This window comes from Tursiops truncatus, chromosome 17, assembly GCF_011762595.2.
Source record: "Tursiops truncatus isolate mTurTru1 chromosome 17, mTurTru1.mat.Y, whole genome shotgun sequence".
NCBI lineage: Eukaryota > Metazoa > Chordata > Mammalia > Artiodactyla > Delphinidae > Tursiops > Tursiops truncatus.
Window position 1 is genome coordinate 77125370 of NC_047050.1, and position 18863 is coordinate 77144232.

Consider the following 18863-nt stretch of genomic DNA (forward strand, 5'->3'; position numbering starts at 1 on the left):
TAAATCACAGAAACCATCTTTTAAGACACTAGAAACCTGGAGAAGCAATAAGGACAAGAGGGACTAAAATTCCCGAGGTGGGAAATCTGTAGACTCGACCGGAAAATTCATCACCACCTCCCCCGCTGTCTTGGGGCTGCCGGGAGCCTGTGGATCTGGCTCTGGCCAAGGGAGAGGCCACTCCTAGGGGGAGAGGAAACAAGCAGAGCTTCTGGCAATGATGCAGGGCAGGAAGGACAAGACCGGAGAGTCGAGAGGCCTCTAATGTATGGTTGGTCTCACACAAATTTTAGAATCCGTTCATCAATTTCCACACCCAGAAAGTTAAAAACACAATGAAGCACCACTACACACGCACCAGAAGGGCTAAAATTTTTAAAAACTGACAATACCAAGTGTTGGCAAGGTTGTGGAGCAACCGGAACCGTCTTGCAATACTGGAGGAAACACTTTGGGAAGACATTTGGCGATACCGACTGAAGCTAATCGTACGTATATTCCACCTCTGGTATCTGCCCAATGGAAATGAGGGCTTATTTACACCAAAACATGTGTAAAGTATGTCCAGAGCAGTGTCCTGCATAAAAGCCACAACTGGCCAAATGCCACCAGCATTAGACTAGGCAACGGCCCTGGTAGTTCTGGACAATGGAACACAGCACAGCAACAAACATGGGAGTGGATGGACTGCCAGTACGTACAGCTGTGTGGGTGATTCACAGAGCAAGGCTGGACAGGAGACGTGGGACACAAAGTAGCTGATGCCGTTTACACAGGGTTTAAAAAGGAACAATTTGTGAGGAACTTCAGGGGATAGATTCGGGCAGGAGGGGCACGGGGAGCCTTCCGGGTTTCTGGAATGCTCTGTATCCCGATGTGAGTGGTGGCTACATATATGGTATATCTAGATCTAATTTCATCAATCTGTACACTTAAAGTTTATATACTTAGCCGTATGTAAATTATATCACAATTCTTTTCATGAAGGAAACAAAGAGACATCTACAAGCCTGTTCAAAGCAGTACTATTTGAAACAGCCACAAATGGAAAATCATCCAAAGCTCGTCCACTGTAGGGTAGATGAATAACTTGTGGTGTATTCACGTGACACAATACTGTGTAGCAGTTGAAAGAGGCAAATGATATCCAGCCACAGCAATACAGATGAATCTCAGAGGCCTTGAGGAAAAGAAGCCAGACCGGGAAGAGTATGATTCCAATTATACAAACAGGCGCTACTAATCCACCACATCAGACGTCAGTATGCTGCTCACCCTTGGGGGTGACTGAAGGGGACATGACAGGGCCTCCTGAGGTGCTCTTAGTGAACTGTTTTCTGATCTAGAGGCTGATTACATGGATATTTTCACTTTGTAAAAATTCATCAGCATGAATTTGTGATTGGAGCATTTTTCTCTATGTTGGTTATAACTAAAAACAAACAAAATCATGGCATGAAAAATGGGTCCCCTTCTTCTCTGGGTTGTCATGCTTGTATGTGATGTCTGGAACTGCAGCAGCCACCTTGTGAGCTTGAGGGGCGTTATTCCAAAAACTGATGATTACAGAGTGAAGAGATGCAAAAACTCTTGTGCTGTTGAGTCACTGAATTCAAGAGTCATCCTGGGTCGGCAGACGCCAGGTCTTAGCTGACTGAAGTCACGACAGCCAGCAGAGGTCAGCACCATCAGTTTTCTGGCCCAGTTAGTCTGGTGGCTGATTGTTCGAGGGGCTTCGAGCCCTGTAACATAGCTCAAGAATGTGCATCAGGCTATTCTTTACCTTTGAAGCAGAACTGGGAGTCTTGGTGACTTATCTGTCATCTCTGTTATGGTTAAGTTATTTCCCTGGCCTGGTCAAGGGCAAGCACTGTGGCCAGGCTTAGATCACAAAATAGCTTAGGCCTAAAATGGCTTCTCTTATTGATCTTGAGGGGCTGCAGGGTACAGTGGCTTGAAGTAGGATCGTAGTTTCCTGACTGGGGATCAAATCCAGGGCCATGACAGTGAGAGCGCTGAATCCTAGCACTAGACCGAAAGGGCTAGCGGACTTAAAGCGGGGCCTAGGTTCTTGTAGCGGCCTACGGGTCCACGAGGGTCAAAGAAGAACAGCAGTGATCCCGAGCGGTCACCTGGCCTGAAGAGCCCACTGAAGGCGAGGCTGGGGCCGCGGAGGCAGCACCACCACGAGGGGCGCGTGGAACCAAGGACCACGGATGTGGCGGCTGCTCTCCACGCACTGGACGCTTGAAGAAGGAGAATGGCAAGTCCCAAATCTCTGACTCATGATGCAGACTGAGAGCCAGGGTTTCGGTGAAAGGAGCTGGTTTCCTGCTTCTGGGGGTTGAGCGCGCCAACGGCGGGGGGCAGCTGCTCACGCAGGTTATGCTTTACAACAGCCAACACCCACCAAGTCTCAAAGTGAAGTTAGAACGTGGATCAGGACCCGAAGGGTTCCAGGGGCATCCTGAATACCCCCCCTGAGCCTGCCTTCTGGCCAAAGCAGCCCCCCCCAGCGTCCGCTGCCCCCTTGAAGACCCTGGGGGAACCATGGAGCACAACAGGGTAGAGGTTTGGAGTTTCAGTGGTGGGTGCTGCCCTTGCACCCAGATGGGTGGAGAAGTGCCAAGGGTTGGACACTGGTTCCCCAGCCCAGAGGAGGGGCGGTCACTGCCGTCCTCAGCACGAGCCCCTTTTGTGCCTTGAGGTCACCCCTTGCCCTGAGAGGTGCATGGTGCCCACCACCTCACTGCTTGATTGGAGTGGGGTCTCCTCGGTCCCCAGTGGGCCTGGTCAAGCTCTGGTTCCAGCTCTGAGAGTGGAACCTGCAACGTGTTTGCCCAGTCGGCCTTGGCAGGGCTCTGGAGAAGGCTCTAGAAGCAGAGGGTGGGAGCACAGGTTCCGAGCGGCGTGACAAGGTGCCTCCCCCAGGCCCGCCCACTCCTGCCTTTACAAGGAGGTGGACCCCGCTGCCCTGCTCTGAGGGAGGGAGACGAGGGACAGGTAGGAGTCCGTTCCTGACCAGCCAGTGTCTGAGGGGCTCACCAGCGCCTGTACCCAGGCCGGGCCTGCTCCGTGGCAGGCCAGCACCTTCCTGCGCAGGGTCAACTGTTTTGCGTGCATTAATCCGACCTGAATGGCAGATGGAAAGAGGCTGTGGCCACCTCGTCACCCATGTGCAGAAACAAGGCAGAGGGGTGGAGAGGCCTGCCCAGCTCGAGCTGGGAGCCCCTCTGAACCTCCTTCTTGTTTCACGAGCCAGGACCGCAGGGAGGGTCAGGAGGCGCCTGGAGAGAGTGGTGGGGGGGCAGGTTTCTCAACCGCCCCTCCCCAAACGTGCCCAGACGGAAACCCGTGGGGCGGCCGGACCAGCACCTGCTAGCCTTCACCTGAGGTTCCTCATCTCACCCTCCCGGTGCCTGCTCTAAACTGAGATGTGAGTCTTGAGCCAAGCCTGGGTTTGGATCCCAGAGCCCCAATTCCCTGGGGGTCCTGGTGAGCCCAGAATGAGAAGAGGCACCAGGCTGGGGGAATGAGGAGGGCAGTCCAGGAGGGAGGCAGCTCCAGCAAGAGCAGAGGCGGGGCTTCCCTGGTGGCGCCGAGGCTGGGCGGCTGCCTGTCGATGCAGGGGACGCGGGTTCGCGCCCCGGTCCGGGAAGATCCCACATGCCGCGGAGCGGCTGGGCCCGTGAGCCATGGCCACTGAGCCTGTGCGTCCGGAGCCTGTGCTCCACAACGGAGAGGCCACAACACTGAGAGGCCCGCGTACAGCAAAAATAAATAAATAAATAAATAAGAGCAGAGGCGGGACCTCGCCTGGGCTGCAGATCAAGGGGACTGACCCCTCCCGTCCCAGTCCTGCTTCAAAGTCTGGGCCCTGGAGTCTCTCACCTGCGGCTCAGGGAGCCCAGCTCCATAACAAGACCCGCAGCTCCCTGGGAGCAAGCAGCTCGCTGCCTGAGTTCCACCTTCTCCAGGGCTCTCTGTGTCCCGGCCCCCATCACCCAGAATCCCCTGCCCCATCCCCGCCCCACCGGATCCTGGAGCCACAGCCTCCCACTCAGCGAGCTCCTCAGGCAGTGGGCAGGGCCCTGCACCCCAGCTGCACTCCCTGCCTCGACCCCCCCAAGCTCAGGGCCTCGGCCAGTCCGCCCATCCCTGAGTCTCAGATTCCTCATCCACACGGCCCCCCATGGGCTCCCCCATCCCCTCCTCCCCACTCCCCCCAGGGGTCTCACCTCGCCCCTCTCCCACCACCCCCTTCCCCAGCAGGACTGCTGGCAAAAGCCTTATACCTGAAGTTCTGCCACCACACCTGCCGGGAGTCCAGGTGGGACGTCCCGGGATGCGGGTCCCACTGCCCTCCCTGTGCGGGAGAAGCGCTGCGGCCGGGAGGGCCCTGAGGGCCCAGCCCACGGCCCGGGGAGGGGCGCCTGCTCGTCCTGGGCCGCAGCCCTGGCTTCTCGCGGGGGCGCGTCCCTGCCGCCAAGTTTGACTTAAGTGACGCCCCCCCGCCAAGTGCAGACCCCCGTCCCGAGCTCAGTCATCAGTGGCTTTCCTTTCTTCCCGGCGTCTTAGGTCCGAGCTTGCGGGGTGGGCAGCGCGGGGCGGGCGCAGTGCAGACGTGAGGTCTTGGCACAGAGTGCCAAGCCCCCCCATCCCCCCTCTTGCCACGCAGCCCCGCCTAGCCCGCGTAACCGCTCCCCGATGCAGGACACAAAGAGCTTCTTCATCCCTTTCTCCGGCTGCAGAGAATCCCTACAAAATTACTTTCAGCAGTAACAGCTCAGCGCAGGGGAGGTGGGTCCCTACTGCCGGGAAATAAATGCCGTGCAGGATGTGCCCCTCGCCGGCGCATTTTCCCCAGGGGGCGCCAACACCAAGGCCTGCAGCCCTAGGCAGGGGTGGGCGAGGCCGACGGTGGGCGGGGCCAGAGCAGCCTCAGCCCAAGCCTGGGTGCTCCGGCCCTCGTGCCGGCGCGGAGGCCGGGGGTCCGTGGTGGTGTTACAGGGCTCACTCGTGGGCGAGAGCGCAGCTCCTGGCACGTGGAGATGTCCCCACATCGCCGTCCGAGAGCTGCACAAGGAAGGAGATGGGAGGAAGTTTGGGTGGAGAATTAAGGAAAAGGGTGGCTTTTCAGGGACTTGTTTTTATTTTCTCAGTGAGAGACACTTGAGTGTGTTTACATGCAGAAGGAGAGAAACCAGTCCAAAAATTAAACACAGAATCACCATGCAATCCAGCAATCCCACTTCTGGGCACAGACCCCGAGGAATCGGAAGCAAGGACTGGAAAAGCTGTCTGCACACCCGTGTCCGCAGCGGCATTATTCGCAGTGGCTAACACACGGTGGCGGCCCGGCAGTCCGCGGCAGATGGAGGATAAACACGATGTGGTCTCCACATACAACAGAATATTATTCGGCCTTTGAAAGGGGGGAAATTCTGACAGGAGCTGCAACGTGGATGACCCTCGAGGACTCTACGCAGGGGAGGGGGATGGGGAATGAGTGTTTAATGGGGACAGAGTTTCAGTTTTGCAGATGGACAACAATGTGAATGTCCTTCATGCCGCTGAACTCTACACTTAAAAATGGTTAACGTGGCAAATTTTATATTATGTGTATTTTACCAATTAAAAAAAATTGGGGGGGGGGGAGGAAGAACCAGGAGACAGAAGGGAGGGGAGCTGAAGATACAGGGGAGGAGAAGGAGGCCGGGGATGGGGAGGCCGGAGGAGGGGCCATCCAGAGGTGGGTGACGCTGGGCACAGGGTGGGCAGGGCGGCAACCTCGGGGCCCTTGCCCCCAGAGGCCTGGCTTCTCATAGAAGTGGGGGGGGGCGGGTAAGCTGAGGGTGCAGGAGCAGGGCATGCTGACAGGCACCGTGGGCTGCGGGGGGGGTACCACAGGCAGCCCCGCAGCTGGCGCCGGACACCAGGGATCCGTGGTGGGGCTTGGGGGGCAAGGGGAGGTGAGACTCTCCGAGGTTAATGTGGATGGGCCGAGAGTGTCCAAGGGTTAGAGGAAATCAACCTGGGGTGTGGACGTGTGGAGGTGGGACGGGGGCAGCTTGAACAAATGGAGGATGGGGGCCTGGAATCAACAGATGGCTCCTTACACCCTGATGTGTCTCCTCACGGGGTCCCGGGGCGCAGGGGAGTCGCCCCCCGAGACTACCTGGAGCCGGCTCCCTCTGGCCAGCCCACCCGCACGTGCCTGTTTCTCAGTTATGGATTTCAGGAAAGAAAGAGGCTGTGCCGTATCACCGTCCCTGGGAGCTGCCTGCCTGGCCAGTCACTGGGGGGCCATCAGAAGCAGAGAGAGAGCCCACGAGAGACCCCTCATGGCCCTCTGACCACCGGGGAGGACGGTCTGGACTCTGATCTAAGAAGGAAGGCCCTCCCTCTGCTCCCAGAGGCGGAGACAGTTGGCTGCACAGAGGGTGGGAAGGAGCCCGGAACAGGGAGGGGGGCAGGAGGGCCGGCGCATCTGCAGCCCACATCTGCCTTCAGAGGCCCCGCTGGCCCGTGGCTGTGCGCTGCCAGGCCGGGCAGATGCCCTTCCCGCACCCACAGCACCAACCTCCACCCCTCAGTCAGAAGCGTTGTCCATCCCTCCCCAGGTCTGGGTCCGGTTCACTGTGGTGACCCCAGAGGCCCAGAGTGTGGGTTCACAGAGCAGACTGGGGCCACACCGCTCCCCAGAGAGAGATCAGGGCTCATATCCTTCCCCTACCACCTCCCCCTCTGCCAGGGCCAGACGGGGTGTGGACGGCCAGTGTGCCCCGTCCACGGCCGGCACCAAGGTCTGAGGATAAAGCTGTGCTCCGCCAGCCAGGAGGAACAAGGTGACTCACTCAACTCACTCGGCCAGAGGGGGCCAGGCCTGGCAGGGGGGGACCCACACCCGCTGCGCCCACGGACCATTCACGGGAGCCAGCCCGACCGAGCAGGGCAGAGCAGGCAAGGCCGGACCCACACCAGGCAAGGGTCTGCAGGCAGGAAGCTGGGCCCCCAGGCTGCCCAAGAAGAGCGCTGGTGCGCGTGGGCAAGGCTGAGGGAGAAAGCCCTGACGTAGAAGGGCAGAGGCTCTAAAGTGGGCCTCGGGTGCCCACAGGGCCACCTGCCCTCAACCCTGGCCCTTGGGGTCTGAGGGAGCCATGTCCCCACCCGGGGGGGCTTCAGGGGTGGCCCTTGTCACGGAAGCCTGGGGTCAGAGAGCTCCACCAGCAGGCGTGTCTGAGGCCAGAATGTCTGGGGGGGTTGAAGGGGGACCCCACAATCACTCTGACCTGAGGGCTGGGGGCCTCGTGCACTCCTGTGGGCCACCAGCCTTGGCCAGGCCTGGCCATGTGACTGCGTCCTTGTGAGTGGGACCAGCCCCCAGCCCCCTTGCTGGGATGCGGCAGAGGAAGCAGCGCCCACTGTGGGGGAGGAGGGGTGAGGTGCAGCCTGGGGCAGGGGTGGGTGGGGAGGGGGGAGGGGCAGTCAGCGTAGGGCTGAACCTCTGCAGAAATTCCTTGTCGGTAAAGCAGTGATGGTAACATTACCCAGCCCTAGAGTTGTTGAGGACAAGTAAAATGACATTTAATTTTACTTAGTGAATTAAATGTGCTAGTATTATTTGCACCTCGGCCGAGGCGGAGCTGGGCCCGTCTGGGGGGACAGGTGGTGGGTGAAGCCTCCCTGCTCCCTAACAGTTCTGGGAACCCCTGTGGAGCCCTTCCTGGGAGCAGCTCCCGTGGCCCCAGATCAAAGCACCTGCAGGAGGAAGCCAGGTCTGCGGGGGCAGCTGGGTGGGGTGGCCGTGGACACAGGCCTGAGCAATGAAGAGGGCGGGTCCAGGGCCGTGAGCACCAGACTGAGGGAGACCCTGGCTGGAGAGTGATTTTAGCCTCCAGAGGGGGAAGGGCTGGGGGCAGCTGATAACGGAGGCCGGGCAGCTTCCTGCAGAAGCTAAGGATGGCCAGGCCGGCCCAGTGCCCACTGGAAGGCGAGAGTGCACTGGTCCAGAGGAATGGGGGAGGGATGATGACACCTGGTGGCTGACACTTCAGAGAAATGTCATCCAGCTGGCCTGTGGGGACTGTGACGGGAGCCGTCCTACACGCCAGCGGGCACTGGCTCTTGATGGCCACGACCACTGTGAGAGCACTGAAGTCCACAGAACCAGGGAAAAGGGGACTGGGCTCAGGCTCAGGCGGCCTTACCCCAGAGCCAGCTCTCAACCTCTGCTGCAGGTGGTCCCTGAGAATATTCCACCCACTGGGGAAACTCAGGCTGGGCAAATTCAGGGAGTGGGCCACGCAGACAGTGGGCGGGCTCACGTAGACAGTGGGCGGGCTCGCGTCCCTGGCTCCAGGCCCCAATCTAGCGTCCTGCCCCCGCCCCCTCCTTTCCGTGGCCTCCAGGAAGGGGCTTCTCAGCAGTCCCCGAGCACAGTCTGCGTCCCGCAGGGGAGGAACGGGAGAGTGGGGCAGCCCAGGCCCACACACAGCGCAGCACGGGCAGGCTCCCAGCGGCTCCCCAGGAGGCCTCCACCCTGTCCTGGGTGGTCGGCGTGGAGCTCTGGAGGGCAGGGGCCTCCAGAGGATAGGGTGTGAGGTGATGGTGGGAAGGCTTCTCTGAGGAGGTAGCGCCCGTGCGGGTGGGACAGCCTCGTGGACGTTGGCAGGAACAGCATCCCAGGCAGAGGGAACAGCCAGGACGAAGCCCCGAGGTGGGAGGGAGGGCAGCCGGCAGCCAGTGGGCGAGCGCAGGGCTGGCGGGCGGGACAGGCAGGCCCGGCGGGAGGACTGCAGCTGTGCTTTTCTTTGAAATCCTCTCAACAAGGCCCCCGGAATGCGGATGACGACTCACGGCTGAAGGTGCCTGGGCAGTGGTCTGCAGCTGGAGGGCCCGTGAGGCCAGGCTCCTGGGGCTGTGTGGCCTGGGCCCGGGTCCTTGGGGTCCAGACAGGGGGCAGTGGGCTGGCCGGCCCACACTACTGGGCTGAGGCCTCAAGGCCAGGGCAGAGCCACACAGGTGACGGGACGCCCCAAGGCCAACCACAACGACTTCCTCTCCCCCACCCAGCCCCTGGAGTCAGGGAGGGAAATGACCATCCCTGGCCCAGTGCCTGGCCTGGGGGCCAGTGTGAGGCCCATTGTTTGAGGCTGGAGCTGGGGGGTCCAGGGCCTCCGGGAAGCCCCCGGCAATGTCCTTTGTCCCACTTCCCACAAATCCAGAGGTCCAGCGAGGAGCCGGGTGAGCAGACGCGGCAGCTCCGGCAGGATGAAGGTGCTGGTGGCTGTCCTGCTGGCTCTGCTGCTGTGCGGGCAGCCAGGTACTCGGGGCGAGGAGAGACGCTGCAGCGCGGGGGACAGCATAGTCCAGGCGCACAGGACCCCCAGGATCACCCAGCCTGGGGGCAAGACATGGCTTGGGAAGAAAGAGGGAATGCAGCTGGAGGCCGAGGCCACAGGGAGGTGGATGGGGCTGTCGTGGGTTCCCACGGGTCCCTGAACCTGCAGCCCCGGCCCAGCCAGGCCCTGGGGGCACGGGCTCCCTCCCCACCCACCCCCAGGCTCAGCCGCTCAGAGAGGCAGGCTGTGGGGTGCCCTCTCCTCTCCCAGCCTCAGTTTCCTCTTCTGTGAAATGGACAGGCCATCCTGACGGCTACGGGCCAGCTGCTGCAAAGGGCCAGCACGCACCCCCTAGTGCTGCCGGTAAGGAACACACAGGTAAGGAAGCAGGGCCGGGGCTCGGAGACCCAGGCAGTGACCTCACCAGCTTGGGAGGCGGCGGGGAGGACAGAGGGACTGGCAAGGGGGCTGATGGATCGAGGGGTGGGGGCGTGGCACTGGACCCCGAGCATGTGTCCTCTGTGCCCGGGTAGTGGAGGTTTACAGGCGTCCCTGCGCGGCCAGGCAGAGGGCGGACGCAGGAGGTCGAGGATGATGACGTGGACGCTGGACCTGAAGGCTATGACGAGGACGACGACGAGGAGGACGACGAGGCCAGCGTGACTGCAGGCAGCAGAGGCACAGGTACCTGCCCACCCCGACCCCACGGTGGGCCACTTGTCCCCCTTTTCCAACACATGCGTGGGCACTGCCGAGGGCCAGGGTCCGCGAGGCTGACGGTGAGGACACGACAGGCAAGGGCCTCCACCTGTGAGCATCCCTCCCCTCGTGGGGGGAGGGGGGAGGAGGGGCCCCTGACACTCAGCACACCCTCACTTCTCACCCTGACCGTGACCCTCAACTGCCATCCAGAGTAGGGAGGCCTAGAGAAGGAGCCATTCCTGGGAGGGACAGTGGTGTCGCGGCAGAGAGGTTAGAGAGAGTTCACCAGGCAGGACAGCAGCACAGCGGAGCCCGGGATGGGGAGACCGGAGAGTCACAGGCCCTGGTGTGGAGTCCTGTTCAGAAAGACATGAGCAGCCTGGCCCTGGTGGGGCCGGGCTAGGGGAGGGAAAGGGGCCAGTCCTGAGGCAGGGGCGCAGGGTTCGTGGGGGTCAGCTGAGGATGCGTGAGTGGGACAGGAGCTGGGAAAAGGCCTCCGAGGTGGAGAGGCCGGAGGTGGGGGGCTGGGTGAGCGGGGGCGCGCTGGGGACTGAGCCCGCCCGGCCTCCCAGTGCAGCTGCGGTGCTACTCCTGCCAGTCCCTGCACCGGGACGAGAGCTGCAGACAGATGCAGAGCTGCATCCTCCCCAAGACCTGCAAAACCATCGTCTCCCACTGGAATACTGGTGAGCAGGCCACCCCGGGGCAGCCGGACGGGAGGAGCCCGTCTCCCACGTCTGTGCGGGGCCTCGTCCCTACAGTGTGACGCACTTTCTCCACCACCCCCTTCCCACCCAGAGTCAGGTCCCCGGACCACCTACTCGGGGTGGTGTGCAGACACATGTCAGCCCATCAGCAGGACGGTGGATGGATCCCTGACGACCATATCCTGCTGCCAGGCCAGCCTGTGCAACATCCCGCCCTGGCAGGACCCCCAGGGAAGCGGGGCAGCTGGCCCCCGGGGTAGACCCTCAACTGTGGCCACCGCCCTCCTGTTCAGCCTCCTCGCCGGCCTTCAGGCAATGGTGTTCTGAGTGGGGGGGGGGGGCCCACCCCCACCCCCAGCCCGGCTTATACCCTGGCTGGTCAGCACTCTGCCCACTGTCTTCCCCTCCCTTCCCCTCCCCTGCCCCCACCCCAGCTTTGGAGAATAAACTGGAAGCGTCTGTAATGATCCGGCCAGCACTGGTTCCTCACAGCCACGTCTGCCTCTCCTCAGTGTCCCCATCTAGCGCCCTGGCCTCCTCTCCCTGCCTGTGTGTGGCACGCTGGCCAGCATGTGGGCCTTAGGTCCAGGCCTCAGCTGCTCACAGGGTGGGTCCACCCAGCTCCCGCCCCTGGCAGAGAAAACACTCACCATGTGCCTGGGGGGAGACCACCCCAACTTGCTCCCCAACTTCCCACCAACAAAACACCTCCATCCAGGTGATGGGCAGCCCATCTGGGGGAGGAGACTTTGGGAGGAAGGCTTCCTTGGCCTATAGGAGGAAGGGCCCTCCACCCCGGGAGGATGCTGGGATTTGAGGGTGGAGTGGATGAGGGGCTGGAAGAAGAAGAGAAAAGAGAGGGAGGCTGGAGGGGTGGTTGAGATGGGACTTTGCAGCCGATCGCTCAGCCTGGTGGGTGCTGGGGGCATAGGGGCAGTGAATGGGGCGGTCAGGCCACCAGTATCAGGGAGGGGTGACATGGCCTCTGGGCTCCTGAGGAGAAGAGGAGGGGAGCAGTGGGAGGGGGCCGGGTAGGAGAACCTCGGCTTCCCCAGTGTCTGCTCTGGCTAGGCTGGTGTCATTGGCTGCTGGGCACTTGGCCTTCTTGACTGGTGACAGGACAGAGCCCTGGAGTGGGAAGGAGGAGGCCTGGGCCTGGGCCTCAGTTTCCCCATCAGAGCAGTACAGAACAAGGCTTAGAGGACCCCTGATCCCCACCAGCTCAACATCCCCTGGGCTGGGAAGCCCAGAACTCTATCCTGCCTGTCAAGTATCCCAGCAGGCAGAATAGTCTCCCACTTTCCATTCTCCCCTTTCCTTACTAATGGAAACATCAAGGCCTAGCTGGGGATGGGGGGAAAATCCCTTAGGTAGAGATGGCATATCTTTCTCTTCTCCTTCCTCCTTCCTGTGGCTGGAATGATGGCTGGAGCACAGCAGCCACCTTGTACCATGAGGCAACATACTGAGAATGGCAGGGCAGCATGGAGGAAGGGGCCTGGACCCATTACACCAGCCTTGCACTGCCTAGCTCAGGACCCCTTTACCTGGGAGGGAAATAAATCTCTGCCATCTTGAAGCTAGTTATTTTGGGTTTCTCTGTTTCTTGCATTCTCACACGCTCTCATGCATATTCACGTATTCACACGTACTCCCACTCGCACACACACTTGTGGACACACGTTTGCACACACAGTCCCTAAGAAAGCATAGCAGATAAGAGCCGAGCTCGGGGGTCACACTGCCTGGGTTCAAATGTTAGGCCCACACCCTCCAGCTCCAGCCCCGGGTGAGCCCCTTCGCCTGCAGCTGGGCTTCTTCACCTGCCAAGTGGGAAAGTAGGAGACCCTCTCCCCTCCCTGCAGTGAGAACTGACTGAACCGCCGAGGGGGCTGCTTGTACCCATGCCTGGCAGAGAATAAACGCTCAGCAAGCTACTGTTGTCAGGGCAACCCTCACGCCCTGCCCCTGTGTGCCACCTGCGAGTGCAAGCTCATGGGAGACGCCCCACCCGAGTCCTTCACCATCACAAGAAGCCTCGTTAGCCACACCCACCCGCTGCAGAAACACTGGGCGCCATCACCCGCATTCACAGGATTCCCTTCCACCCTCCGCCCTGAAGCCCCCAGAGCTCTGAGAGCACAGACGCCCCACCGTGCACCTCTGGAGCTGACCTCCTTCACGGCCCTTGGCAGCAGGAGGGAGCCAGGTCGGGCTCAGTCTGAAGCCACTGGCTGAAGGGCCTGCCCTGGGCTCCTGCTTTGGCGACAGCCTCTTCTCTGGGCTCCGGGCGCACTGCGTGCAGCTGGGCCCCTGATTCCCGCCCTGGAGAGCAGAAAGCACAGCCCTGACCCCTCACTGGGGCTTTAACATGCCCCTGCCCGAGGGCACAGGAGGAAGCAAGTGGTACCTTGAGCGGGCAGGTCCAGCTGTGGGCGGGGACCTGATGTGCCTGCCGGGCACCCGGTCCCAAAACACCGCCCCTCCCCGCTGCCCAGCCAGCTCCCTGTCCTGGCACCCAACAGTCCATCCGATGGAAGTGACACTTCTGCGCAAGGTCACGCAGCTGGTGGTGGCAGGTCCAGGACCCAGCTGGGGGCTTCCCGCCGACAGCGGCCGCCTTCCCGGGGGGCCACGGGCCAGGCGGGCAGTGGCGCCAGGGCACCTGAGTCAGAGGTTGGAACTGGCTAGATGGCGGCCAAGACCCAGCTGGGTCCCCAGGCCAAGCCCAGCATGAGGTGTCAGCAGACGGTCACAGCCAGGCCTTGTCACAGCGCGTCTACGCCTTCCCAGGAGGCTGGCGGAGGGCATACCCATCTGGATCACTGCCCCTGTTCCCCACGGCTGCCGAAACAAATGACCACAAGCTCAGGGGCTTAAAACCACACCCGTGAATTATCTCACGGTTCTGGAGGTCAGAAGGTGTCACGGGGCTGCGTCCCTGTTGGAGGCTGTGACGGTCAGTTTTATGGGTCAGTTTGACGGGGCTAAAAGGGGTGCCCACATAGCTGGCAAAACATGACTTCTGGTGTTTCTCTGAGAGTGTTTCCAGAAGAGCTTGACATTTGAATGGCGGGCCTGAGAAAGGAAGGTCACCACCCCACAGGTGAGTGGCCACCACCCAGTCCATCCAAGGCCCAGATGGAACAAAAAGTCAGCAAGGACAAGCTCTCTCTCCCTTCTGGAGCTGGGCTGTCCATCCTCTCCCGCCCTCAGACATCGGGCTCCTGGTTCCCAGGTCTTTGGACTCAGAGGGAATTTACCGCACCACTTTCCTGTTCTCGCGCTTCCAGAGAGCAGGTTGCGGGGCTCCTCGGCCTCCAGGACCACGTGACCCAATTCCTATAATCAGTCCTCTGTGCGTGTCTGTGTCCTGACCTCCTCTTCATATAAGGGCACCAGTCAGATTGGCTTGGGGCCACTCTTGTGACCTCATGTACCTTAATCGCCTCTAAAAACCCCATCTCCAAACACAGTCCCGTTCTGAGGTCATGGGGTTAGGACTTCAGCATGTGGATTTGGGGGACACCAATTCAGCCCATCGCAAGGGGCTGAGACAGGGCTCTGTGGGGGGCCCAGACGGGGGCAACAGCCCTGAACTGAATTTAAAGGAGGTGTTTGCCAGGGTGGTGGAGGTGGGGGAGGAGGGCCGGGGGACCTGCAGGCAGACGGGGTGCAGGGTGGGTCGCGGTGGGCAGGGGAGGGCTGGAGCACGGCTCACAACTCCAAGACTCCGCTCCCCAGCCCTGGGCCCCGCCTGCGGCCCTCGTGAGCACAGCTGGTGGCCAGGCAGGGTCGCCCGCTCCTGCTGGTTTCCTCAGCACTCGGCCCGTCTGCTCCTCGGGTGCCTGTGTCCCCCACGAGCCCCATGGCAGCGGCAGCCAAGCTCCGAGCACCAGGTCCTGTGTGCAGACCTTCTCTGTCGGCGGAGGCAGTCCTCGGCCCCCCTGCAAACCCCGCCCCCAGGCTGGCCCCGCCCTGCAGAGGGCATGCACCTGTGGTGACCCTGAGCCTGCCTCACACCTCCAGAGGTTGTGCTGTCGCGGCCTGCGGCTCCCACCTGCCCGCCCCGCTGAGGGCCCCCCATATGGAGGTCTGGGGGCCTCGCCGGAGCCCCTCACCCCAGCCCTCCCCACTCCCTCTCCTGCCCCGCCTCCCCGCTCTCAGGAGTCAGGAAGTGGGCTTCCAACGGGCCCAGCGCTGGTGAAGGGCCTCTAGCCGCACTGGTCAGGCAGGAGAGGACGCCCGCGGAGCCGGCAGCTCCTCAGACACCCGGCCGCGACGGCAGCGGCCCTGTGAGGTGCCTCCTTCTGGACGAGAGCAGGCGCGTGAGGGGCCCGGGCGGTGGGCCAGCCTCCGGGCCTCGGCGCTCAGGCCTCGGGACCCCCCAGAGCAGGCCCTTCACCCTGGGCCCGTGCAGGCGCTCGGCCCCCCAGAGGGCCCTCCTGGAGAGCCTGATGCTGGAAACTTCCGGAGCCTGGTGGCCCTAGGTGAGGGCTCTGCCCTGCAGCTCAGACGCTGTTGCGGCTTCCCGGCTTTTCCAGTGTGACGTGGATGGGGCCCCGCCCTGCAGAGGCCATGCACCCGTGGTGACCCTGAGTCTGCTTCACAGGAGTGAGATGCCTGCCGGGCCTCCAGGCTGAACTGGCCTCTTCCCGGCTGAGGGACCTTGGCAAGAGGCTCGGCCTCTCTGTGCTCAGTTCTCTCTTCCGAAGAGAAGAAACTGCAGAAGCACGGAGCCCATCTCCTAGTATCCCCGTGGAGGCTGGCTGGGTGCCGGCTGCCAGGCGCTGGTGCACCACCGACGCCAGGGGTGAACGCCATGGTCACTGCTCTGACCCCGGAGCTGTCCCTGGGGAGTCTGCTCTGACCCCGGAGCTGTCCCTGGGGGGCTGCTCTGAGCTCCGAGCTGCTGTCCCTTGGGTTGGGAGGGCTCCTCTGGGCCCTGCCCTTTGGCCTTTGGAGGCAGGCTTTCTGTCTCTCCTCCCAGCATTGGGTGGACCCACTCGCCCTGCTCCCTTCCAGGTGCCCTGCCCGTGTCCCACCCCCTGGCCCCCGTGAGAAGGGAACAAATGAACCCAGTGGGCAGAGGGACCCCTTCTGTGTCCCCACCCAGCCCTGGCGCTGGCAGACAGCTCAGGCAGAATGCTGTGTTCCCTTCTGTTCTGGGCTCAGCTGAGCTGCCAGCTGGACGAGGGGCTGCGGGAGTCCTGTCCCAGTGGGCAGTCCTGGGCATCCCGCCCCAGCTCCTTTAACGTGGTGTTTTCTTTGGGACTTCCTTTCTCTTAGCACAGGAAGCAGATGGCCGTGGTCGCATTTCCCGTCCTTGTTCGCAACCATGAGAACCGGGTGAGGACGAAGCAGTGACCCCAGAGCAGGACATTCCTGAGGACAGAGACTCCCGGCCTTCGGCCTTGGACAGACCCAGCGGCGCCCTCCAATGACCAGAAGTCGATGGACTCGGGGACTGGCCAGCAGTGGGAGCTGAGCGAGACTGCCGACTCCTAGGCACACAGTCTGACCGGGGACTCTCCGGAAGGGAGGGGAGTCACAGCGATGTCACTCGAAGACGTCAGGCCTGCATACATCAAGGGCTCCTGCCTGAGAGCGGGTTGCGGGGAGGCCCACTTGGGGATGCAGAAATGTGTTTCAGTGTCAAGGCTGCTGACCAGAGCAGAGCCGCTCTCACCCATGGGACCAGGGTGGCTCTGGGCACCCAGAGGTGGAGAATTGGGGCGGGGGCTATGCTGGAGTAACGTGGAAAAACCTCCCCTCTGGGTGTCCCCTTGCTCAGCCTCATAATCCTCCCAGAAAATACCCAGGGTACGTGGCAGAGGCGGTGGCACGTGGGCTGTCAGCCCTGCAGAGCAGGCGTCCTGGAGAGGAGCGGCCCCATGAAGCCCCAGCCTCAGCACGTCCTCGGGCAGGAAGCCCCCGAGTGCGGTGGCTGCAGGAAAGCCCTCAGCTCCAGACGGCTTGTGATCCACCAGCTGCAATGAAAGAGAAGCTGTGCAGACGAACACAGACTCAGCCCAGGGTGAATTTATGCTGAAGGACACGGGAATGTCAGCTGTGGTCTGGTTTCCCTTGCCCATTCCCGTCCCCATCCTGGCTCAGGTAATGCCTAGCGATTTATCTCCCAGTAAGTCTGTAAGCAGATGAAGGTGGGAAAGGTTATGTAATTTGTGAATGGATGTACTTACCACCCACCCCTCACCATCACGTGTAAGCCTGAGGGGGCGGACCTTAGTTTTTCTAAATAAATTGTGACACACAGTTGAGGAACACGCCAAAAGGTCAGAAGTCAGTGTTGTTTGGAAGAACCATCGTACTGACCACTCGACTCCTGTGTGTCAGGAACAGCAGTTCTGGACACTGGCTGCCCGCTAGAATCATCCAGGGGTGCTTTAAAAAATCCCAATGATAGATGCCCACTTCCCCACCCCACTGTCAAATTAGCACCCCTGCGGGGGGGCGGGGGAACGCTTTCTTTGCGCTCACAGGTGTTCCCAACGAACAGCTCACGGTGACCACTGCTGCGCCGAGGGGATCTCGCCCTCTGGTGCCGCTCGAGCCTGACTGACCACCAGAGTCACTAACCCTAACCCCCATGGCACTGTTTCACCAGCTCTTGGAGGCCACCTGGAAAAAAAGGTATTTTAAAAGATTCCGAGGGGGTTCTGAGGAAGAGCAGGTTTGGGAACCAATGACACAGAGGGACAAAAACGAATAAGGACGCAACAGTCCTGCCAACCGAGGAACAAAGAGACCAGTGTTCACCGGCACCTGCCTTGCCCCCCAACGGCCGGGCATCTCCCACAGGGGTCTCATCTGGTCTCACGGAGAACCCCTGAGGTCAAGTTCCTGTCTGCACCATGTAGGTGAGAAAATTGAGGCTGTAGGGCTCAGGCAGGGTGGGGTTGGCGGCCAGACCCTCCCTCCCCGCTGAGGTGATCAGCTCAGTCCTTCAGCTCCAGCATCAGGCGGGAAGCAAAAGCCGCTCAGCGAGCCCCACAGTCTCATGGGGGTCACATCCCTGGAACGAATCAAATCACACACCTGTGTATGTATGTGTACGTATGTGTGTGCGTGGTGGGTATGTGTACTGGTGTGTGTACGTGTGGGTGTATGTAACTCCCAAGTCTCGGCTTCTCAGACTGAATCCTGCCCCATCCAGTAGCGTGATCCGAAGACTTTCTGCCCCAGCCTGACCTTCTAAATACTAGGTGTTGGGTCCGTCCAGTGAAAAGATTCTTCAAGCTTCTAGAAGGTTTGGACTGGATAGAGAGCATGATGTGAGGCAGCGGTGTGGACAGGCCACATAAGGATCACTTCTGTGGCCTCTCCCAGAGCCGGGACCACCAGGGTGCGGGACAGACCAGCCAGCACATCCCGCCCATCCCAGCTCTTCACTTGCAAGTTGCCCTTTCCCAGCAGGGCTGTGCTGAGGGCTTCATTCTCCCGTGCAGCCTGCACACGACCTGCCTGCAGGGGCGGCGCAGCCCTCACCCCCCAGTGGCAGGAAACCAGTGACCATCCCCAGCCCACGACTGGCGGTGCAGCAGGCGTCTGGGTCCAGTGGTGTGACGCTGGGCAAGTCTTAAGCTCTGCGAGCCTTAGTTGTTTCCTCTGGAGAGCAGGTTCGGCACCAGCAGCACAGTGAGGCCAGAGGAGGTGATGGAAAGGAAGACATTTCACAGCCAAGAGCATGGCCCCGTGTAGCTGCCGTGGCCAAGCTGACCGTGGAAGGTTTGTGTCTATAGCCTTGACTCAACAGTGAAGGGAGGAGGCCTGGGCCTGAGACCTGGGGGCTTCGGGGATGATCGAGGTAAGACCTGAGCTTATTTGGGGGTTTGAGAGAAAGGCTTTTACTAGACTGTGCTGTCTTTACCCAAGACGGCACCCACTGCCCAGGACTCCGGTCAGCAGGGCCCATTCCAAGGCAGTCAGCCTGCTGGGGTCAAAAGCGCCCCGACCCCTGTCTCTGACCCCGGGATGTTCATTCATTCTGGGGGAGAGTAAAGAAGCAAAGAAATAAATATCACAGTCAGAACCTCCCTGGTGGTCCAGTGGTTAAGAATCCGCCTTCCAGTGCAGGGGACATGGGCTC

General features: G+C 61.1%; 1 protein-coding gene across 9 annotated transcripts; it reads left to right on the forward strand.

Moving 5' to 3' along the window:
- Positions 1-5164: 5164 nt before the first annotated feature.
- On the forward strand, positions 5165-11217 carry GPIHBP1 (glycosylphosphatidylinositol anchored high density lipoprotein binding protein 1). Of its 9 annotated transcripts, XM_073794356.1 has the most exons (7): positions 8398-8604; positions 8833-8867; positions 9228-9325; positions 9615-9722; positions 9909-10028; positions 10619-10732; positions 10845-11217. In XM_073794356.1, exons 3-7 carry the CDS (start codon positions 9274-9276, stop codon positions 11078-11080), a joined length of 630 nt encoding a protein of 209 aa, XP_073650457.1. In that variant the 5' UTR covers positions 8398-8604; positions 8833-8867; positions 9228-9273; the 3' UTR covers positions 11081-11217. The 9 variants fall into 9 exon arrangements, 6 of the variants coding, with proteins under 6 accessions (XP_073650457.1, XP_073650455.1, XP_073650456.1 ...); XM_073794354.1 differs by having other exon boundaries at positions 8398-8867; XM_073794355.1 differs by lacking the exon at positions 8833-8867.
- Positions 11218-18863: the final 7646 nt, after the last annotated feature.

Coding starts and splice junctions, on each gene's coding strand:
- GPIHBP1 (XM_033843102.2), top strand. CDS start 9,274: ATGAAGGTGCTGGTGGCTGTCCTGCTGGCTCTGCTGCTGTGCGGGCAG. Junction 9,326..9,614: donor GCTGCTGTGCGGGCAGCCAG/GTACTCGGGGCG, acceptor CTCCTCTCCCAG/CCTCAGTTTCCTCTTCTGTG. Junction 9,723..9,908: donor TGCCGGTAAGGAACACACAG/GTAAGGAAGCAG, acceptor CTGCGCGGCCAG/GCAGAGGGCGGACGCAGGAG.